We start from the raw sequence: 24,053 nt of genomic DNA, 5'->3' as shown, positions 1-24,053 counted from the left end.
CCATCGCTGGTCTCACCACAGGGCGAAGATGACCACACAGGTGGTCTGGGAGGCTGATCAAACCTATTGAAGAATAAATGTAGGTCTTTAGCCCACCTCTGGTCCCCCTACAACCTGGGAGTCCAGCTTCTTGTGGCCAGAGATGGTTTTCAGGCCTCTCCAGATTCCACTGACATCATTCTGCTGCAGCTGATCTTCCTCCTGTAGTTGTCCTTTCCCTCCCTGATCTTTCTCCTCAGCTCCCTCTGTACAGTCTTTAGCTCTTCATTGTTTCCTGACCTAAAAGCTCTCTTTTTCTCCTTAAGGAGAGCCTTTTTGTCAGAGAAACACTGTACTGTCCTGGTGGGCACAATGCTCTCTACACAAAAGTTAATGTAGTCCGATATTACTTAGTATTGTTTTGTGTCTGTCTGTTTGTTTGTGCTTCCACACGTGCACTTGCCAATATGACCAGCAGAGGCCGCCAGAGGCTTGTTGCGTGAATGGGGTGAAGTCTGCCATCTCTGTTTGCCTTGTTGTGTGTGTGTGTGTGTGTGAGAGAGACTGTCGATGTCCTCCCCATGTCCCTCACAGAGTTCTTCCCACGCAGTAGACTCAAAGCAGTCCATCAGAGCCTCAGTGGTCTCCTCAGACCATACTTTCACTGTGTGGGTCACAGCTGGTTTGCTGGGGGTTAGGGTTAGGGTATTTTATTGTCTGGGGTGGCCTGTGACATACTGAGTGAGTGAGTGTGGGCAGAGAAGAGGAAGTAGAGGCATGGTTAAAATCCCCAGAGATCAATCAGTTCTCACCTGCTGTAGTGTAACAGACTGTGTGTACAGCTGTCATGTTTTATGACGTTTGGTAATTATTCTGATTTATAGTACCTTGTCGTTTAGCTCTACAGGCCAGCTCACTGTTGAGAGCTGATTATATTAAAACTAGTACATTTAATATCAACAAGTTGCATTTTTGTCATCTTGAGTTTAACTTGACTTTGAAAAACACAGCTGTGTTTTATTCAACAAACATTCAAAATGACTAGATAGTTCAACAAGATCAAAGTGAAGAATGAATGAGCATGTGATGTGCAAGGATAAACAATCTCATTGTCTGTGGTCGACGCCGACTAGGATGCAGCTTTGGCTCTGGAATGAGAGGGTCAGTGGCCCCATTCTTTTTTTGGGACACTTCATTAGGTTCAGTAAGTGTAAAGAAAGCGATTTTCCAGCTGTGTGCTTCAGAGAACCTGCATTTTTTTTCTTTTAAAATTGTGTAAGATACAGAAATGTTCAAACCTAAGATTCACATAACTTAAATCTTGTATTCTTTATTGCAACAGATAATGATTAAACAGAAAATATTATGCAATGCCCTTTGGCAATGAAATAAATATCCCTGATAAGCACAAACAGCTGTCAGCCAGACATGGTCTGCATATGCCACAGCATGGAAACATTTTAAATTTGGGTGATGTTTGACTAAAATACTTTACCAAGATATGTCTCCGCTCATATCTGAACAATACTATGAGTTATTTTGTTAAAAGCCTGAAAAATCAAATGCCTGAAATGTGAAATAACCCTTTGTCATCCACCCGAGACAGACCCAGTATATATATACACATGTACAGTATGAAATGATATGATGTAAATAATGCATTCTTGCTTAACTCAACTCAATACGTATAAATAATTTGGTATTCCCATAACAAATCCAATCGCCTATTACTCCCTCCCCCATTGTTATGGAATGTGTAGAATGTGTGTCACATGACTTTTGCTTACCAGACCGCAGGGAGGCAGTGTTGAACCATTACTGAGGTAAAAGAAGACATAAAAGTGCTGTCATGCAGTGCGGCACACTAAAAGCAGGCTCACTGAAGTGCTGAGTATCTGTGTGTAATGTAAGATATTTACCTTGTCTGCACTGCTGTACAGAGTGCATGTGCAGGGAAGGCACAAGGAAGCACTTCACAGTCTGATGAAGAAATGGTGGCCATTAAACTATTCACAGTCATTCATGAAAAGAAGAAGAAGAAAGGTTTGTGAATGAGGCAAGACATGGACAACCCAGTCCCCAGAGTGCAATGCTGCTTTTAAAGGTGTTTACTGAGAACACAGTTGTGTAGATACAGGCCATTGAATCAGCCAGTGAAATCTCTCTCAGCTTGTTTATTTACTGGATTTTCATTTATTTTTAAATACAAAGATTTGTATTGCAATGAAACAAGGATTAATTGGTGTGACACCCAAACCAAACAGAGATTCATTGTCACACTTCTAAATGTAGATTTACAAATTGTCTGCCCTTGCTTTTGCCAGACATTTAAAAAGAGACCTTGGACAAATAATAAAGCCCAAATGGGCTCAAAGACTGGCAGTAAACATAAGTAATAAGACAGGAATAATTTTAGATCTGTGTGGATGTGTGGAATCACACGCAGTTATTGTATTACCTGGCTTTTATAAAGGACAAACACATTGTGCATTCTCAGCTTTAGAAGTGGCAGGTTTAAGTTGCCATCTTCTTCGTTTGTGTTTTATGGCAGTCTGTAATGTTTTATGTAGGTAAGTCGGTTTAGTTAGTTTAGACAAGTTAGTTAGTAACTCACTAACTCGACTAAACTAACTAAAGCGAATAGTGGTGTTTAACAACTGCAGTTACTTTCCCAAGATGTTGCATAAGTGCCTCAGTTAAACTTTCTTCTTTGGATAATGTTGTATTTCTGTTTCCCTTTACTTCTTCCACTTCTTTAGATCATGTTGCATTACCGCCCCCCTCTGGATTGCATCATCCATTACAGGCAGTTGCCTGGTCTCGCTTCTCGTTACCACGGTGACCCAGAGTCGATACTTACGAATAAGAACGCCACACACACACAAATAGGCAACAAATAAACAGACGACAACGAGCTCCAAAGAAGAAGCAGCTGGAACAAAGTGGGGTTAATAAAAGCAGCCTTTTGAGATGGAGAAACGTGACGAGTTCGAGAGTTTTTTGAAGAATGTTGACGAAATAAGTGAGTATTTCTGTCGTTAAGCTTAGCTTGCTAAGGCTAAACAGGCGTGTGCGTGAGCTCCAGATAGATTCTCCAGCTCACTGAAATTCAGACAGCCCAATGATGTTGAAACAAACAATCTATCTATCTATCTATATCTATATCTATATATATCTATATCTTTATATATGTATATAGATATATATATATCTATGTATATAGATATATATATGTAAAGTTGAGGAAGGAGTCTGCTTTAATGGACTTGTTTGCTATATATATATTCCATGCATGAAGAAAATACATTAAAATGTATGTTCCAAAATAAAATACTGTATTTAAAAAAAATAAAATAAAAAATACTCCCTGGATCCGACTAAGCAAAGAGGGAGAACACATTTGCCCATGTGCACATTGTTTACTGTAAATGTTGTGTCAATAATAGCACAACCATATTTGGGGACATTTCTAACAAGAAAGTAGCTCAAGTAGCCCATAATATGAGCCATAACTACTGCAAGTGGTGGAATATGGGGTTGTCACTCTCCCGCGTTGCTGTTGCAGCACAGTAGTGAATGACACCTGTGCATGAAAGAAAATGACACCATGTAGTGTCATAGCTGCTACACAGAACACCTAATGCTAAACTGAACAGGAACTTGCCTATAGACCAGATAGGTAAATCCCAATCTCGTCTTGGGCATGCATTGGGCCGGCCAGGAGAACTTGTCAAGAACCAAAGTGATTCATGTGTGAGATAAACGTGTCTTTCGATCAACTCGGTCGGTTGTCTGATCTCAACAAGTCCAGGCAAATGAAAGCAGCATGTCAAATAGTAGTAAAAATGAATGTATATTTACAGCCCTATATGTTGACACACGGAGTATACAATCACTGCATGTATTGTATTGTATTGAAGGTCACCATATCCTTTCAGGTGGACTGGTGAAGGATTTGAACTCCTCTGATGTTGAAATCAGGCAAAAAGCAATGGAGGAAGCTGATTGCTACATTGCTGCCTTGGATAAACCCAGCAGAACACAAGTTAACAAGACTACAATCAACACACGGCCACCACCCCAGCCTTCTCCTGTAAAGACACTCACACACACACACACACACACACACACACACACACTCTGTCTCACTCTTTCTCAGCCTCTGTGCCTCCTTTGTATACAGTATGAACAACTGGTGACTTCTCCTCTAGCTGTCTACTTTGCCCTCTCTTGACCTGGGAAAAGGACAATGTGACTTGGAAGAGACTTTTTCCTTAACGTTGTTCTAATAGCTTTTCTCCCCCTTGTTTTACAGAGTCCACAGAGTGAATGTCCAGGTGAGCAATCATGAAAATAAATGTCTGTAGTCCCCTGCCATGAATTGAAACGTTTTGAAACCTGAGACGTTTGACAACACACTGTTTAGCTTTGAAAGTTGTGTCAGTAGTGAGTGAAAAACTTCATGTTTCACCTCATTGCGGAAATCCTTGCCCTTACTTTTCAATATTGTCGTTTGTAATTAGTAGATAAGGAAAGAATCAGCTTCCTGTTTACACTGACAGCTGTACTTGAGTACTCACCTTTCCAGTTGTGTTTGTGGACGCAGATTACATGGCTGTAACTCTATATCTTCTCATTGTGCATGTCAACAGAATGCTCAGCATGTTTGTTAGTTAGTTAGTATTAAAACACACATTCTTATAGCAGCATTCTGCACAAAAGAAATAGACCGAAAAGATGAAGGCTGCTCTACCCCAGCTACTTATGTTACCTGTCAGCGTGGGATTTATAAAAAAAATAAATTCAAAACAAGAAAATACACTTATCTCCAGACAAAATATTCCTCTATCTTTGTATAAGTAGTCAGAATTGTAAGTATTTTTTTTCTGTGATCTGTATTTTTCTGTGATTCTATAGTTACACACACACAGGATCGTGAATGAGAAGGCTTTTCACTCGCTTCACCGAGTGTGACTAAGCAGCCTGTCCTGACTTATGTCACTCTAGTCATTTTGACCAGTGCAATGACAATAACTTACACCTGATTTTGTTAAAGGCAAGGAGGGTCATTCCTGTGCTACACTGCATCATTTTAGAGTGCAGTCTCTAATAGCATTCGGGGGCCCATTTTTATGTCTCTACTCTGAAGTTTACTGCACATACAACAATGAGTTTTTTAATCAACCGTGCCCGTTTGACAGGTCGATGAGTCACGGTGCGCCACAGTAGGAAGAGACATGCAGCAAAAGACGCGTCCTTGGCATTAAAGTGGCCCGGATGTGTCTTTTGCTGTCTGCCACTTGCCACCGGACAGTTTATTTGGTTGAGAAAAAGTATGAAGTGAATTTTCAATCGGTTATTAAACCACCACTTTGTTGCAGTGGAAGAGCTTATCAATGTGGATTAGAGGATATGAATGCTTCTCTCACAATGCTTCGCCAATAGGAGGCATGAGGTATTGACTGCTCAGAACACCAAGGTACAACATAGATAGACTTGGACACTGGATAATGTGGCAGCAGCCCCCACAAAGAAGAGCCAGCTCTATAGGAGTACTATTTTATTCTGAATAGTCTTTTTGGTAATCTTAAAAAGTGGTATTTACCATGCATTTCATTTTATACACATGCAACTTGCCCAAGCACAATAGAACTTTCCAATACTTCTTTTCATTTTTTTTTGTTTTTGTTTTTGTTATGAAGTTAGGTCAACAATAAAAGCAAAGTTGTTGATGAGAACCTTTCATACGTACAAAAGGCATGTGGAAATACTAACATTGAATACATCATAGTGAGTAAGAAAAATAAATTAGGTCCTAGAGGCTGAGGAGATGGATTTTTAAACTACCGCCAATTGGTATCCAAGAAATAGCTGTCTTTTAGAGAACATTTTAGCAACAACACACAGTCAGTGCCCTGTGGAGAGCTCTACAGTTATCACACCCCAGACTTTCAGAAATAAATTGATGGTCAGATTTAGCCTATCTTTAAAAATCCTTTTTCCCAATGCTGACAAGTTTTTTTTTTTCTTAGCGAGTTTCATGAAAATGATAGAGAATGATGCTGAAGACAGGAAACTACGGCGGGTAGCTAAAGAAAAAAAGGCACTCGGTATGTGATTCCACAAAGATGTAGCACAACTGCTGCAATTTATTTGTGCTCTGTTTGGCTTTCAACATATCATTCTAAATGTGGTCCTGTCCGACTCACTACAGCTCTCAAAGGCAAGGGGAATGAAGCTTACGCCCAAGAGGACTACGAAACGGCGGTGAAGTATTACAGCGACGGCATGGCTGAATTGCGGGACATGCTGCAACTGTACACCAACAGAGCACAGGTATCAGGCTGAACTAACACTGCATGTGGTCTCAAAAGCACAACTTGAACAGAAAAAACCCTTTTACTGGTCTCGAGTAAAACAGGTTTCCAAAAAAGCACAAGGCAACAAAAGATACAGAAATACAAAAGAGGTCTACTAGTAACCGATCTTAGTTAGTTCTTGATCCGACCAAGGACGCTTACTGGTCGGCAGACAAGACGGACTGGCAACAGACACAGGAAACACGCAGACTAAATACACAGGTGGAGGGATAATGATAAAGGGAAGCAGACACTGGAACCAGAGGCAATGGTAATTATTTCAAAATAAAACAGGAAACAGAACGCAAGACTACTCAGGATGTTACAGAAATAGCTGGATTCAAAGAAGTCGAAATGGGCCCTGAAAAATGTTTAGATCATTTTATGCCTTGTAACCACTTGCTGTTTAATGTCTTGATCTAATTAGGCCTACATCAAGCTAAGGAAGTACAAGGAGGCCATCGGTGACTGTGAGCGGGCCCTGAAGGTGAGGTTGTGCTGGGAACATGTGGGTCACTCAGTTACTCCCTCATTTTTCATTGTCATCATAAGTGCAGTTCTCTGTGAACCTGGGAGCTCAGAGGAGATGCACCATATGTGTGTGTGTGTGTGTGTGTGTGTGTGTTAGACTGGGTTGAATAGGTAAACAGTGGATTGTGCTTTGTCCTGAAGTAAACTCACAAATGTGGTAATAGACACAGGATACATAGTCGGTGGAGGAAGGTGTGATGAAAACATCCAGGTATAAATTTGAACAGGGGTTTTTTCCCCACCAGGTCACTTCAGCGTCAAATTGTGATTATAAAGCCGCTATTTTAAATCATAATGTAATCATTTCACTATCACACAATCAAAGCTTTGTTCCTATTCTGCTAGCCTTATCAGCACAGTTATGTTCAATCGCCATACAGAGATGAGCTGCTGATTAACTAATCAACTAATAACACCCCCCATGATCACTTTCTCTCCACCAGTGCAATGAGAGGTGCACAAAGGCTTACTTGCACATGGGCAAAGCACATCTGGAACTGAGGGAATATAATGAGGTGAGCAAAGATATTATATCTGATTATGCCAGTATTTTATTTACACATTCCTGTCATGCATGGCTACACTTGGAATCTCATCTCATTATAGCAGGGATTAAAGAAGTTGTATGGCGGGCATATAGAACACTGGTAATTATAATTATGACGTTATTACAGTGTGTTGCATATAAGCAGCCCCAGTCTCAGCAATCCCGTGTACAATCTGTTTAGGTTTGTCTTGAACCTTGTTTTATCTGTACTGTAAATGATAGTTTCTTATATACTATACAACACAGGTGAGATATTGTTGGCTTTTGGACGGATGAGAATCATATTGATTTTCAGTGAGTCAAACCAATTTTTTCTCTTTCATTTTTTGCAGTCAAGACATTGCTTTGAAAAGATAGTGGAAATTGAACCTGGAAGAGAGAAAATGATGAAAGGTAAAAGAAGAACAGCAGTAAAATGTTTTTTTTTTTGTCTACAAAAAATGTAGTTACTCTCGTCTTTTTTTGCTGTGAAAATACCTAAACAATTATTGAACATATTTCTCTACATACTGAAGGTGGCTCAGCCAGGGTCATGTCAGGAGACTTTCACTACACTTTAAGTTACTGTTCTGGAATACATTTCTGTCAAAATCAGTTACAGGTTTTTTTTATCTTCTTCTTGTATATTACCTTTGTTTTGTTGATACAGAATACCTGACCCGGGTAGATTTGGAGGAGAAGAGAGAGACTCAGGAGATGAATGCAAAGCAAGAGTTTGACAAGGGAGAGGGGAAGGGCACAGCAGTGCCTCAACTGCTCGAGAAGCTGTCAAGGCCTGGTCAGATCCCTCTGTTTTACTGTGGAGGATTACAGATTCTGCTGGAAACAGTTATTGACTGTGAGTGTCCTCTGGGATGGATTTCACACAATTACCTCTCTCCTCTAATCTCTTCCTGCCACTCTTTATTCAATAACAGGTTTCTCTAGATCACCAATTTCCATTTTTTGGGGCTCAAATAGGCGCAAGAGATCAACCAACAGGAGAATCACGGTTGAAAGCGATCGTTTGTTTCTGTCTGTATAATAACCGTGGTCCAAGCATTCATTTTTACTAAAAGCACAGAGATTGTTGAGACTGGAACTGTAGAGAGGATTCATTACTGTATGTAATGCTACGAAATAACATACAGAGCAAAATGTAATTAGTGTGCTTCGTCACAGTGCATCATGGGGAGATTTAACTGTTTCACGTTATTTCAATTAGCAGAATTAGACATTCCCAAGGCCTGTAATTGCTCATATAATTTGGCTGCTAAAATGATGAGTGGGCTATTCTAAGCCAGCGCTGACAGTTGTGCCCTCACCCAAGTAATGTTGTTATAAACCATGATTTGTTTTATTAAAAAGAAAAAAAGAAAGGGTAATACTAAGCTTGAAGCTGGGGAAATAGCATCAGCTCCATTTGGTGTTAAGAGCAAGTAGTTAGAGCGGGATGATAACACAACTTTATTAAGCTTTCCGAACCTGTCATGGGTGCAATTAAATCAAACATCTGCGATAGCAGGTGTCCGTTCCAATGCTTCAGGCTTATACCTGTACTTATTCCTGTCAAATTGTGCTACCTGAGCATCCACTTTGCAGATGGATTATTATAACCAGTGTTTCCCACAGAATTGATTTGGTCTATGGTGGAGTTAAAAAGGTTTTCATCTCTGCTGATGGGAGATTAGAGATAACTTTATATCCAATAGTATGAGAATGATGTGACTGTATAATAGTATACACACACACACACAAGTGTGCACAAGGCAAAAGTGCAATGCAGTATATGAATCTAAATTGCAGCAACGGAGGCAGACACTGAATTGTAATTGTGTTATTATGGGGACTGTAAACATCTTGGAAAAACAGTTAGAGCAGCTACATTTTGAATTTAAAAGTCTAAGCCCCTTTCTTCAGACTCCCCTCCAAAGCTACGCCTCCTGAGCACAGGAACGCGCACATGAGCACTGCGCAGCAACGGTAACTTTCGGTGATGCCGAAAAACAACAAAAGATCACAAAGACAAAGTTAACCCAAGTGGCCAGTAGAAACAGAGCCACCATGGCATCACTGCAGCTCTTTCTGGGCTTTTCAGTTGTTGCTTGAGGAATCTGGGATTTCAGTTTTATTTCAGCTAGAGTAGTTATATTAGTTACTGGTTAATGATTGATTGGTTATATTAGTTTACTCAGTGTTTACTGTTGGCATGAGCAGGTCAAAAAAGTCTCATGAAACATGCAGTTGAAGAAATACAATAACAATTTATGTGTAATATTTAAAAACTATATAGTGTGTCCACACTAAGCTAACTAGACTCATAACTGTGATTTACAGACTGCACCTGTATTGGTGGCAGTAGATTCATGTTGGGGTTTTGTGGTTCCACCGTCAGGTGTTGTGACACACGACTGTGGACTTTTCTGGTCTCTGTTTTAGAATTGTTTCACCCCAAAATGCAACATCTGTGATCAAGTACAAAAGAGCACCTCAAACTTAGTAGTACATAAATATTACAAAGTACAACATTAATGGGGAAAATAGTTGCAAAATATAAATCATATGTAATTGCTTTAGTCATTTCTGGCATGCGATTGTTGGTAAAGGCAACTGATGTCTGTTTACTAATTCTTCTACCATATGAAGGGAGGGCATTAAATACAAGCAGCACCTGCTCTCCACGAGTCTGTTCACCTCACCTTTGTCAGTTGCTGATATTTCTGTGAATGTTTTTGACCCAACAAATGACTTTGAAAAACTCCATGCTGCTAATATAACTCATTTTTAGCTATTGTCACGAGGCGGAAACAGCAGCTTTTTCCAAAACAGCTTAACAGAACAGTGTATCAAGGTCAATTGCCCTTTCAGCACTATTTATTTTTGCCCCATTTTCGCCGCAAAGCAGTTGTAGTAAAGACATTTTTTATATGTTCCATTACGTCTCTGCACACAGATGAGAGATTGGTGAACCGAATATTAACTTGCATCATTGTGAATTTGATACCTCTGCTTTTGTTTTATGGTCCACTATTTGTAATATACCATGTTTGCTGCACTGACTGCCCTTTGCCAGATTATTTTTATTCATTGCTGCTTTTTCCTTTAGATGAATAAAAGTGTACTGGTGATATAATGTCTCTTTCACAGTGCCATTCAGCTGGAAAGGGCAAAGCTTACATAACTTACAAGCCAAAGGATCCCAGCAGGGCTGACATTACAAACTTTCACCCCAACAAGTACGATCTCACTACCCTGCTCTACGTTCACATTATCAGTAGAACTCAACAACATATTTTATTTATTCTCCGCTCTCCTACTTTTGACCGTAAATAGAGAGAGACAAATGTTGTGCTTCTCTAAAACCTTAAGGCTACCTGGTGATGATATATAGTTTCCGGTTGTCTTACTACACTTCTCTTTGAACAGGTACAGGGCAGACCCTCTTCAGACTGAACAATGGCTTTACTATCATCAGCAGCAATGACACAGTGAGGAGGTAAGGAGACCAGAGGGAGAGGTAGATGTCAGTTCTCAGAGGAGCTTTGACAGATGGACCTAGAGACAGGGGTGTACAGAAACAATGATGGCCTAAACTAAAGAGCTCACTCTCTGCCCCCTCTCTGTCTGCTTGTTTGTGTGATAGCCTAGCGAGGAAAGGATGAACTCACTGGAGATTTAGATGAGCCCCGGAATAAGCAAAGGCTCTGTGTTTGTCCTGAAAGAGTGGCTGTTTCCTACAGATACCAATTATGACTCCCTCCCGTCAGATCACTAAGGCTATTATTAACTTGCCACATCGTTTCCGTGTTGTCCATTGTTAGCAATGTCATTATTCAGGTTAGAACATAATGTGCAAAGAAAGTAGAGTTTGAACCTGAGGGAAAAAAATGCATTTTGCTGTGAGCCTGCAGAACCAACTGAAATATTATGGGCCATGTAGGAAAGAGAACCAGTGCCACTGTGTCACGGTACATCCTCCTTTTAATTAAACCTTCTGTAAAGTCTCCAAAAAGTACAAAATATAAAAGAAATTAGGTTAAAAAACCTATACCGTTTCTTTATCAGTGTTCGTGTGTTATATTCTGTTTTCTGTAATTTTCATTTTGCTACTTTGATTATTTCAGGCATAGGTTTATGTAATGTACTTTGCATGTTCCAATTATCATAGGAATATTGCAGTTTGATTTGTAATGTCAATTAAAGGGCAAATGCTCAAAGATCATTATTTCCCCTACAGTTGCCTGTTGAAGAAAACAAAGGACATAAACAGCCAACAGTTATGTGTCTCTGTTCTGAAATTATGGAGGAATATCTGTCATGGAAATGGTATGTAGACCAGCGTCGAGCTCCACTTCATTGTCTCTCTTCGCCTGTGTAACCTTTGGCTCTCATTGATTCAGCGGGGAATATAATAAGTACTTTATTATGGCATAGTGTACTTGCTTGACTGTGTGATATATTAGCCTCATCCCGTTTCATGCCTTTTATTTGTCTTTGAGTCACATAAGCTTTGTGCAGCCGGCAATCTGTGTTTACTGTTATTTACACAGCCGTTCACAATGTGTGTATTTAACATCATATGAACAACAGAGTATATCTTTGCCAAGTCCCTGTTTATTTGACTGGGTTTCCTACATTGTAAACACTCATCCAGATAACTCCGCTCTTTCCTTTCAGGTGAAAACCAGAAGATGTTACTGAGGTGCCCAGTTGCCAGACAGGCCGTTGTTCATTTGGTTGCATCAGAGCAAGTTGCAGTACGGAAAGAATGTTTAGCATTACTCGGCGTATACTCACAGATGCCACACGGGAGATGTTTGGCCTTTGAAAGTCTAAATGTGCGCAGGTAAGATATTTATTGTGTTGTCCTCAAATGCAACTGCACAGAGCAATAACTTAGTTGGAACAAACCGTCTGTTCTTGTACAAATCTAGTAATACAGCAGGAGTGGAAATAGATACATAATATAGACAGAAGTGGTCGTCTAATTATTTACTATTATCTCAAGGACTGTGTTTTACACATTATCCCGCATTATGAAACCATTACAAATGATGCATGGTGGCCCAATGATTTCTCATTATCTGTGTGTCTGATGAATGTTAATGTAAGCTGCAGCAGATATAATGTGCAGTTGAATAGAATGAGACACATTATTGCTTAATTTTCACATGGGCCAAAAGGCAGACTCCTAAATTATAATAATAATAATAATAATAATGTGTCATTTTACAGAGCTGATGTACTTTTTCTTTCTTTTCTTCTCTATTGGATCTCTCTAAAGGTTAGCGAGGAACCTCATGGTGTGCATCTCAAGGCCAAAGCAACGGGAAGAGAACACAGCAGTCAACATTCTGGAGAGCTTTGCAGCAGAAAACAAGTATGACTTATTAATATACAAACAAAGGAACACACATTTTTAGGCAGAATTCATTGTATTATCAATGAGCTATGCAGTCTACTGACCATAGTCTATATCAGATCCAAATACCGTGTATAAAAACACATTAAAACCCACCAGGAGAGGAGATGTCCCCTGAGAATCAGAAAATGTGGCCTCTTTAATAAATCAACATGTAGCATCCAAGAGTAAATGTCACTCAAAATCAAAAGGCTGATCTAAACTTGCTTCCCCGCTCCGCCTCATGAAAACAGACATGAAAGGGCAGCCGAGGCACTCAAACACAGCAGGATATAAGTCGCTGCATCCAGCAGTGTAATGGGGAGATCGATTTTCCCTGTTCACAGTTCAAACACAACTGCTCCACAAAAATGTTCCGTATCCTAGTTAAGATTAGGATACAGTTTAGAAACTTCATTCAAAACTGTTTTTTACAGTCTTTTACAGCTCATTACTAATGACCTTTCCTACAAAAACACACGACTGAATTTTACCATTTATTTGAACATAAAGAACAAAACTCCATATGCAAAACAGTTGCACAATGTATTTTTTGTGAAAACAATATGGCAGCGTAACGCTGCCTTCAAAACAAAATAAAACATTGCCCATCTTACACACGGTCAAGCGCTGAAATTGAGCTATTTGATGATGGCAAAATCCCCATCGCTCAATCAGGTGTTGGGAACCCACGGCACGTGAGACAGACTGGAATAAAAAAGGAGAAATAGAGAAATGAGTGATACTATAACTTTGATAGAACATCAATATGGGAGCCACATTTTGTCTGACAACATTTGTTTTACTTTCACTCATGACAGGAAGACATTAGAAGAATGTATGTGGCTAAGCTCACCTGTTCAAATCAAATCCTACTCCAGATCGACCAGCAGGGTTGACACAAGTGGATCGACTGTCTTCTTGTTTGTTGTTGCCATTTTTCTTTGACACTTCACCCTGTTCAGCCTGAATCTCCTCAGAAATGAACACAGAACGCTCAGATTCACACAAAATGTAATAGATAAAACAATGTAACGTATCACTCTCTTGTCCAATCAGCGCAAGGCTCATTGTCCCAGACTCTTCCCCCTTTTTTTAAAATGCAACTCAGTGTCTGATTTCCCTACTAGACCACCAGTTAAACTTTAAGTTGAAAGATTTTCAGATCCGAGGAGAACTGAGAATTGGTATCTGGCGAAGGAAACTTAAAAGGCGCCTCGCTTGTGTCTTATCTTAAGTTATGGCTGTTAATATTAAACACCAGGTCTGGTTATAAGAATATGTGAGAAATGAATGTGTAACTACAGGTTATCACTAGTATTCTTTTGCATCAATTTGTTACAGTGTAGTCTTCATCGTTCTTTATGGATATTTTTGTTTCAGGGTGAAAAGTAATTCATAACGACACATTCCAGATACGTCTTTGTGACAGTAGACAGGTTGACTGGTCACAGTCGGAAAAGTACAGGTGTTCCTAGTAAAATTAACCATGACAAGAGTCCCTGTGATTAATTTCATGTGTGCTTTTTCTACTGTGACATAAAATGATTTATTTTACAAATCTTTCAAAACATCAACAGAAACATTCCCCCGAATCTGATGCAAATGTTCTCTTAGAGTCACGGGTGAACAGATGAGATTTTTAGATGAGTAGTCACTCTCATCTCAAGTCCAGTCAATTTTATTTGTATACAACCAAACAAACAACCATGAATCTACACTTTGCAGCTGAGCTGTGATGAAAAAAGTCCATAACATTTTAGAGACTCGTTGCTATGTGGATTTTATATGACTCAAATAGTCTGTTTATTTTAGTGTGTAGAAGACCATATAGGTATGTGGGTGTGTTCAATGAACTAGGCACATATTTATTTTAGGTCCCACCTATATCTGGTTAGATTTTAAATCTACCTGTTTGATTCAAAACGTGGTTTGTTCTTTTGTGTAATTCTGAAGAGTGAGGAACTTCTAACATAAATCAATCAATCACATTTTCTTACAGATTTCGCCTTCAGTTAAGGGATGTGTTGACCGACTCCATCACTGAGCCTTTTACATCCATGCTGGTAAGATATTGTGTGTATATCGTGTGTGTGTGTGTCATTTAGGGCTAAGATTTGAATTGTGCATAGGTTAAGGTTAGTGTTAGGCATTAACTGGTTATGATTAAGGTTTGTTTGTGTATGTATATGTTTATTTGTTTGCCTCTGGGCAAATGTACACTTCTCTTTCTTATCTTTCAGAGAAATATCAACAAGTCCAATCATCACGTTCTCCCATCACTGATTTCGGCCATTGGCTGTTTGGCTCAAGACGACATCATCCGTCACAAACTTGCTCACGATTCCAATTATTGGGAGACTCTTCTGTTTGCCATTGTTAGTATAATTACTGATGCTATTCAGAAAAAAAGAAAGCCACACATTTCTTATTGTAGTAATTCACTGTGAGTTTAGATGACTGAAAGAATAAGTCACTCACTGTAAAATGTTTTCTTCTTTAACTCGCTGAACAATTGTTTTTTCATTGCAGAGACAGTGCAGTGCATATGAATCCAAAGACATTCTCTACCCCATGCTTGGATTAATCATCAACCTTTCAACTGTGACTTCCCCAGTCATCCAGGTAAGACAGGACATGCCTGTCGAGGTGTATTGTGAGGACAACTGTGGACAAAAAAAAAAGCTTATCAGTGATGTCAGTAGAGGTGGAAGAGTACTGGAATATTCTACTCTTTAAGTAAAAGTACCACTATGTTGATCACATTGTACTTAAGAACAAGCAAAAGTACTGGTCTAAAGATTTACTCAGGTTAAAGTAAAAAAAAGTAGGACAAGGGGACAATTTGTAAAGGAAAACCTTCACAAATTCAACTGCCGACAAAATAAAATATGTAAACACATAATGTGTCATCCAAAATGGGTTAAACAAATTGCTTTCACTTTCTCATTCACTCAGGGACCTTAATTAACGCCAATTCACCTGTTCTCATCATTCACTGCCAAAGTGAAATTTACTCAGTAACGGAGGTGATTTAAAACATAGTGAAGTACAGTACTTAAAAAGTAAAAAAACGTAAAAAAAGTACAAGTACACCAAAAACCTACTCAATTACTCTAACGTGAGTAAATGTACTTCATTGCCCTCCACCTCTTGACTTTGGTGCCATAATATGTAAGGGGAGGGAGTATTTGTGTGATCCACGATGTGTGATGTCACTTATTCAGAGGTGACATGCATGTGAGAATTGTCTTGGCCTCTTCTGTGTCCCTGCTGTTTTGTAGGAGCATGCTGTTTCACTCTGCGACTGCTGTCAAGGCCTGTTGAGAGACAGTGACGGAGGAGTCAAAAGTGTGAGTGAACCTTATTTTAGCACTAAATTATAATTCCCAGAAGGGTTGAAAAGAATAAAACAAAAATCATGGAGTAACGCATCGCATTAGTCACATCATTATTTCCATGCTTGACCACTTTGTTGAAAGGTTTGAAAAATATGGCTGGGAGTTTTGAACAGTTGTTGATGATGCTTGCTCTTGTTTTCCACGCTTGTGTACATCCTGTAAAGCACAAGTCGTTTGTTCGGATAACTAGACAAAAACAAGAGACATTTGTCTTGAGTAATGAGCCTTTTCCAGGGCTTGTGAGCTCATTGGCAATGTGTCCCAAAAGGAGGGAACAGCAATTCACATTGTTCAGAGGATCCTGTATATGCGTCATTACAGTTGATTAAAACTCCAGTTGCAGGTGCTTGTGCTAATGGCTGTTATAGCAGTTTACCTCTGCCTTTGTCATGCCCTTCAAATGCCACACTGCAACCCCTCTGTCCCTTTTCTCTTTTTTTAGTTTTTACTCATTGCCTCTCTGACAGGTTTTCCTTCTTGTTGCCTGATGTCATCAGTGTTTCTGGTTTCCTTACTAATTAAGGAGGAGGTCATGTTTTTGGCTGCATTTGTCTGTTTGATTGTTTGTTTGTTTTTGGATTTGAACAGGATTGTTATTCTTGAGGAATGCATCGGGACTTGTGAAAAACTGAGCAGCATTGTCAGAGCGCTTCCTCTCGCTCTCAGACTCTTTGTGCGTTCACTCGCTCGTGGGTTTGTGCACATACAGCATATTCAGACACTTTTGCTGATGTTCTCACAGAGTGGGACAAGGCTTTAATTTCCCATGCATGGTTTCACATTTGATAGCTGAGAAGCTGATTGGGACCTTGGAGTTTGATATTCATCTCTTAGCGTCATATCCATGTAGATACTTTACACTTCTGCTGACTCAGCAATTACCTCTCAAAATGAATGAACCAAAATCACTGTACTGTGACTCAAGCTCACTCAGTAGCTCCTTGAACAGGTAGCTGTTTAATCTTCTGCTTTTGATGAAATGATATGGCTAAAAGAACAGTTTTTTTTTTCCTTTTCTCAATAATCTCATGCCCTATTCGTATCCTGAACAACATTTGGCTACTTTGTCCAGTGCAAGAATCTCTACTGTTATTACCTGTGCCAAGGAGGTTATATTTTCACTCTTGTTTGGCTCTTTGTAAGCAGCTTAGCTTAGAAAAAAGTATACAACTGATTTGAATGAAACCGTTATGGCCCAAGGAAGACGTTAGATCAGATGACATTTTGTACCTGTCTGGAATAATCTCCACATTTTCTGAACGAAAATGATCAGCATTTATATCACTGGGAGCTTTCCGCTCTATCTTAAAAGACCGACAACGGGAATCCATTGAATAGTGCCTGTGTTAAACTCTTACTGCAACTATAACTCCTGCACTTTATTTGTCTATTTACTTGCACTTTTATATTTCAATGTTTGTCTTATAACTGTTATCTCCCTGTTTTTATTAACTACGACATGTGCTGCTGCCGCCTTTCTTGGCCAGGTCACCCATGTGAAAGAGGTCTTGATCTCAATGGGTCTTTTATCTGGTTAGATAAAGGTTAAATTAAAAAAGAAAAAAGAAAAAAGATGGAGATCCAGATATGGAAACTGTGTGTAGTGAATGGCCAAAGGGTTCGCTGTCTCTGAGAGCTGAGAGTGTTATTTATTTTTGTATGTATTTATCATATCACGGAACTTATGTAACATGGGGGCCACATGGCAGAGTAGTGTTTATCTCTGTTTCGTCACAGCCAAAAGGTCACCAATCCTGGTTTGGCCGAGTTTGCATGTTCTACTGCCGTGTTTGTGTGCGTTGGGTTTTCTCCAGGTACTGTGGTCCATGTAACCTGCCTCTTGCCCTATGTCAGCTGGGGAATGAATGAGCTTATATTATCTGTTGCTGAGCTTCCCCTCCTCTGTACGAGCTTTTCAGTTTTCGATCTTCCTAGCATTCGCTGCCATTTTGTGCTGGGTAGGCAGGATACCGTCGGTTAATCAGAGAACATGGCTCCCTGCTGCTTCTATGATACGACTGCTGAAAATGAAAGCTGTATTGATTTATCTTATCGTTCTTCTGATGTCTTTGAAAATAATCCCTCTAAATTGTGCCTTCCCTCTTAAAATTTTCGAGTCTCGAGTGGCCGTTTTGCTCACCGAGTAGTGTGCATTTTGTTTTCTAGATTTCATTCACATGTGCAAACTTATTCATTTTGCCCTCAAATATATAATGTGTGATTGAAGACCTTGTCTGCAGGACCAAACCAAGACTATTCTCTACCTTTTTACAACCACACTTTGGTTCATTTTGTTTCCAGTCAGAACCGTTTGTCTCCTCATCATAGCTGTGTTGTCTTTATCTTGTTGCCGTTTCCCCATCTTTTTTTTTACCTACTACTACCTCACGCTATCTTCTCTTGTCTACTTTTTTAGTGCCATCATTCACACTTCTTTGTCTTCCAGAGAGCCACAGGTGTTTTGAGCACTGTCCTCCCTCAGTCCTCTGAAGCTGTTCAGCATGTTATTCAGGGGGATGTGGTTCGGACCATGTGCCAGCTGCTGAAGGTACATACGGAACATACCACAGCTTCTGAACCATGTATGAATGGATAAATTCACAAGACGCCTGGGTTTTGTTGGACGTCGATAAGAGTCATTTTCCACAGCAAGATTTTTCTTTTGGAGCGTGATTATTTCTTCGCCATGTAAATGACTGACCAGGGTTGAGCTCAGCTCTTTATATACATGCATATATGCATGTATATAAAGAGCTGAGACTGCATCCACTGGAGTAAGGCGATTCCAAATAATTGGAATAACCTCACTCCAGTTAAGGCCGACTTAAACCAACACAAATTAGCCTCTAGATGTTAGAAATAGGATAATTTAAACAGCAGATCATGTCATTTATCTTTGTTATGGACTAATTTACTATAGCTGTGTTCTGCTTGTCTATGTGTATGTCTACACACACATGCACATACACTCACTCGCTCGTACACACACACAAACACACACACACACACACTGGAAAGTCATGGCCTCAGGACTGATCTTGTGTCACTTAAACAGTTGCAATAAGAAAATCAGGACATAAAATCAGGTTTGGGTCAGAGGAGAAAACACATTTTTGACCTGCTTCATGTATATGTAGATTCAGTAACCAAATTAATCTACAACTACTGGATGTAAACACACTACAAGTGTGTAGTGAACCTCTATATTGACACTGGCATTCCCCAGCACTGCATTCACACACTGATCAGTAGCTGATCAGTAATATGGTGGATTCACAAGCTCCAACAACAACACAATCAAGAATATCCATCGTCACAATAGAGCACGTACCAAACATTCACTGTTGCTTTCTATGAAGCGCAAGTTTGTTGTTTAAAATAACTGTGCCGACGTGTACAGATATGATCACTACAAGTCACTTTCTGCTGCATAACATGACCTGAATGTAGAGTTTACAAACACACTCTCTACCTATTTTAAAGTCATTGTTATTTCTGTGTTTGCCTACCCAGGGACCAGGGCAGACTGCAACTAAATATGCCATTAAGACTCTGACAGTGTGCACCGCTGCCAGTCATTTGGCTCGGGAGGAGCTGGTGAAGTCTGATAAAAGTGAGGAATGATTGACATGTCAGCATTACTCTTACAAGCTCCTTCATTAATCCATGAATAATATTTCAGGGTTGACCTAAAATGCAAATCAAGTGTGTGTGTGTCCGTGTGCATGTATAATTGAATGTAGAGTTTACAGTGTTTACATGTTGATATTATTGTGCAAGTGCAATTGAATCCTCTTCTGCTTTGTTTTGTCACTATTGTTCCCCACAGAACTCTCTACTTTGAGTCATTTGCTGCGTTCGAGTTCTGACGAACTGGTGTCAGGAAATGCCGCACTCTGCTTGGCCCACTGCCTTGAATTGGAGGGAATTGCCAGCAGACTGCTTAACACAGATATTGTGCTGCTGCTGCTACGCCTCTGTGCAGGGGATGCAACGAAGACAGCTGTGCAAAAAAACGCTGCGATTGCTCTGGGGAAGCTGTGTCAATCTGAGCCCAGGTGCCCTGATGGTTTGCTAGAAATTAAATACATAGTAATAACGTGCAAAAAAAGTGTGCGACAAAAACGTTGTCGTTTTAAAATATTTATATTTACATACATTTACTTTTCGGGTTACAGATCGCTGCTTGATGCGACGCACTGATCGCTCATAAATTTCCATATTATAGTTTCGACTTGAAGCTAAAATAATCTGTTTGTCTTCATTTCCAGACACTTGAACAAACTTCGAGAACTACACGGCTTTGAGGTTTTGCACTCGTGTATGAAGCTCATCACATGAACCATCGACGGGGTAAAGCAACATACAACCAAAAAAACAACAGCAACACATCTGCTATAATTCTTTTCTTCAGTTTTCAATCATACATATTTAAACACAGTTAGATTATATCTCTTTGTCTGGAGAGAGCTAAGCCTGTAATGGGAATAATCAAATATTTATTTAATGTGTCTAATCAACTTATCTACATAAACAAGGTCAAATATTAGCAATGTTATTGTTTGCCCTTGTTTTTTACGCCCACGTGAATTCATATCATTAATTACCATAAATACAGTCGCTTGAAATTCATTGCAAGCACCATCTTAATGTGTTTAGAAGCATTTTATAATATAAATCCCGAAAATCTGAATCACTAAGACAACTCAAGAGGTTACTTTTAAAGTGATATGTAACTGTGGGATTTTATAACACTGATATTGATCCAGCCGAGTTGTTTACAGTCTAACTCATAAAAGTGTTTACTGATGTAACTGTTGGTGTGTAAAGCGTTGACCTTATTTCAAGTAAAACTAAATCTTTTTTACAAGATGGTAGTTTCATTTATTAGAGATAAGACCTGTGAACTGCATTTTACCTGAAGTGTGAAATCTAATCCTTGTATAAATGAACTGCAGAGGACAAACACTCCCAGTAATGGACGACACCATCTGTATGTGCGTGTTCAAAGAACCGATACCTTCTGCTCAGTTAGATTAAAAAGTAATAAGAATATTCAGTGGGGCTGGAGTAAGCGAGCAGGAATGTGGTTGAACCGATTCAGACTTCTCTGCTTTGTTTAGTTTTTTATGACGAAAGGTTTTCAGATATATTTTTAACAGCTTTAACAGAAATACTGTTCTACTGTGTATACCAGGGTATGTGATCGGAGTGGAGCTGAGGAATTTTGAGTAGAAAATTAAATAATAATAATTAGAGTCACCTTATCTCTCGCTCCATCTTAATCTAATTTAACTATACCAGTGTGAAGTATATGTGAGGAAGAGGAGGATAATGAGAGTAAATTATCTTATTGGGAATCTACCTCCTGTGAAAATACAGTATAGCTGACTTTGCTCAGCCTAAAATACACCGCTGTATTTTAACGTTAGCGATAATGTTTCTTGTGTGTGTGTGTGTGTGTGTGTATATATAAGAAACATTATTGCTAACGTTAAAATACAGGGATATATATATATATATATATATATATATATTTATGTATACACACACATAAACATACACACAAATATAGACTGGTAATAGTATTACTTAAAAGCATATTATGTCACCTGAAAAGTGTTTTGAAATGTCAGATATCTTAGCTGTGTCAAGGATTCCAGTGTTATACAAATGTATCATCATATCATCACTGCAGTACTGGTACTTGGAACTGGCAGGCGAAAACCTGAGCACCGCTTATAAAGTGGCACTGTTATTTGTACATGTGGCCTTCAGTGTTTCCTATTGTGGCTGTTATTTCTCTCAAAGTGCAGTCAGGGCAGAAAATGATTCATATGGTTACCTCACAGAGCAAACAATAGCCATGGCAAACAAAAGCTACAGCTTTTAAATAAAGAAAACAAGATTGTTCATGGCACAGGGGCAGTCACTACAGAGACAGTCCACGCTGACGTGGCAGCGGCAGTGCTTAACAATTTTCTCTGGTTGGTCATGTATGACACCAGACCAACAACACCTCATTTGAGAATACAAATCAGAAAAGCCTTAGCCGTAATTGCCTCACCGAGCATAGGGTTTTATATCCAGAAATGCCCCAAAGTCTATCTATCACTCCAACAAGAGCCAATCCATCTGCTACGATGATACACAATCCCATAATTATATGACGATTGTTTACTCTTCTACACAAGCTGTGTTTGAATCGATGATGAATGGCACCTCCCGAGCTGGTGGTCAGATGTAGCGAAAACCTCTTCCTGGCTTCACACTCTGCTTGATAACCCGAATCGGAGAAACACCACTTTTTTCCCCACATGTGTTGATGGAGGGTCGGTAGCTTCTGTTAATCTACATCTCGTCCTCATATAATTGATTAACCTGGCTTCCCCGGGTAATGGCAATGATGATAAATGATACCAAAGTCAAAGGATGAAAAGGGATTTCAAAATTGGGGAAAAAATGAGCATCCGTTGAGTGGGAGTAATCCGTCTTCCAAAGTGATACAGCAGAACATTCAGTAAGAGGAAATACTGTGACAAACTCGTGTTTGACCTGCCTGAAAGATTGAAGAGCATCCGCTGAGAGATTTGTAGCTCTGCCTGCTCTGTCACCTAATGCCTCATCAGACTCACTTAGTACACAGGGGCTCACCTTTGATTTCAATCAATTTACAGCTCATCCCCGAGTTCACATTAACAGACAGAATGATGCGAAACAGTCAACGATTTCTAGTGTCGTGAGGTAATAACTCTTATCATTAAATACAACTATCATTCTTTGTTAAAATATTTGGAATAAATCCCAAGATACAGAAACCGTTCCAGCTGTGATACAGTATTTTGCTGAGATGTCAGTGATACCTTGAGGACACCAAGAATCGATGAAGTCACACCTATCCTAGTGGAATTTCTTCTCTTCTTTTTTTTTTGTTTTTACATAGAACATCAAGTTCAGCACCTCAGCATTTGATCTTTCATCTAAGTCAGTCTCTGTGGTACAAAAGCAAACATTGGAAAACAAAGAATTGCAAAAAAAATGCTTCTGAAAGGCTCCTGACAAACTTCACCGATGTGTTTTTCCAAAATCAACCTTTGGGCGTCAGCAGTGGGCGAGTAAACATGCCTGTCAACACTGAAGCTCCCAAAAGCAGTGAGTGATCTTGTATCACATCCTCTTCCAAGTATGCTTTTGACTGAAGCTCATCATCACACAACCTCCAACAAGCCTTGGTGGACCAACCATTAAAAATCCAGATTTGCAGTTTCTCACATAAGCAGAACTGGGTCTTTGATGACTGCAATGAAGAGCCAAACATCTGATCAACCAAGTTTGTGGAATAAAGAACCCATATAGATGTCGCTACCCAAGGATTCTGCCATCAAGCCTGAATCTGGAACTGTGTATTATGACACTAACAGCACTCAGTCGTCAGTGTCGGATAAAGAGATTGACAATAAGCAGACTATTTCAAGAATCCATCAAAACTCTCCCAGGAGAGGACTTGATGTTAGCAGTGATGTGGGGGTCAATACACCAGTTTATTCCAAAAAGCATCAGTTTAATCAGTGTCTATGTAATAGTCCACAATCTGAAGCCGAGTGGTAGAAATGCTCATGTTTGGACTGTAGCTGCAGAGGACGAGGACAAAAGGGAATATTAAGTGGGAAGGCAATCAGGGCAGAGGAAGTCTGCAGACAAAAGAGATACTAAAGTTTCAAGAAGGGGAGAGGAGAGCAGGGAAGATGAAAAGTCAGAGACAAAAATTGATTTTATTTAGATATGATAAAAATGAAAGCAGGAACGAGGAAGACATAATTAATAATGGACTAGGGGGAGATAAAAATACAGTAAAA

General features: G+C 39.5%; 1 protein-coding gene across 3 annotated transcripts; it reads left to right on the top strand.

Moving 5' to 3' along the window:
- The first annotated feature begins 2,750 nt into the window (after positions 1-2,750).
- ttc12 (tetratricopeptide repeat domain 12) lies at positions 2,751-21,076 on the top strand. 3 transcript variants are annotated; one of them, XM_058634841.1, is made up of 21 exons: positions 2,751-3,001; positions 3,918-4,072; positions 4,295-4,316; positions 6,012-6,089; positions 6,194-6,315; positions 6,766-6,825; positions 7,313-7,384; positions 7,749-7,809; positions 8,066-8,254; positions 10,822-10,891; positions 11,633-11,721; positions 12,073-12,241; positions 12,680-12,775; positions 14,799-14,862; positions 15,040-15,174; positions 15,329-15,421; positions 16,081-16,149; positions 18,644-18,745; positions 19,711-19,810; positions 20,027-20,255; positions 20,469-21,076. In XM_058634841.1, the coding sequence occupies exons 1-21, from the start codon at positions 2,950-2,952 to the stop codon at positions 20,536-20,538; spliced, it is 2,097 nt and encodes a 698-aa protein (XP_058490824.1). In that variant the 5' UTR covers positions 2,751-2,949; the 3' UTR covers positions 20,539-21,076. The 3 variants fall into 3 exon arrangements, with proteins under 3 accessions (XP_058490824.1, XP_058490825.1, XP_058490826.1); XM_058634842.1 differs by lacking the exon at positions 6,012-6,089; XM_058634843.1 differs by lacking the exon at positions 12,680-12,775.
- The last annotated feature ends 2,977 nt before the right edge of the window (positions 21,077-24,053 follow it).

The sequence above is a fragment of the Solea solea genome, chromosome 7, assembly GCF_958295425.1.
Source record: "Solea solea chromosome 7, fSolSol10.1, whole genome shotgun sequence".
Taxonomy (NCBI): domain Eukaryota; kingdom Metazoa; phylum Chordata; class Actinopteri; order Pleuronectiformes; family Soleidae; genus Solea; species Solea solea.
This window is presented reverse-complemented; position numbering and strand designations above follow the sequence as displayed.

What these genes read in the sequence shown, in the direction of transcription:
- ttc12 (XM_058634841.1), top strand. Translation starts at nt 2,950, where the DNA reads ATGGAGAAACGTGACGAGTTCGAGAGTTTTTTGAAGAATGTTGACGAA. An exon ending in TGACTTCCCCAGTCATCCAG is followed by an intron (nt 15,422 to 16,080) that starts GTAAGACAGGAC and finishes GCTGTTTTGTAG; the next exon opens with GAGCATGCTGTTTCACTCTG. An exon ending in GCTGGTGAAGTCTGATAAAA is followed by an intron (nt 19,811 to 20,026) that starts GTGAGGAATGAT and finishes TGTTCCCCACAG; the next exon opens with AACTCTCTACTTTGAGTCAT.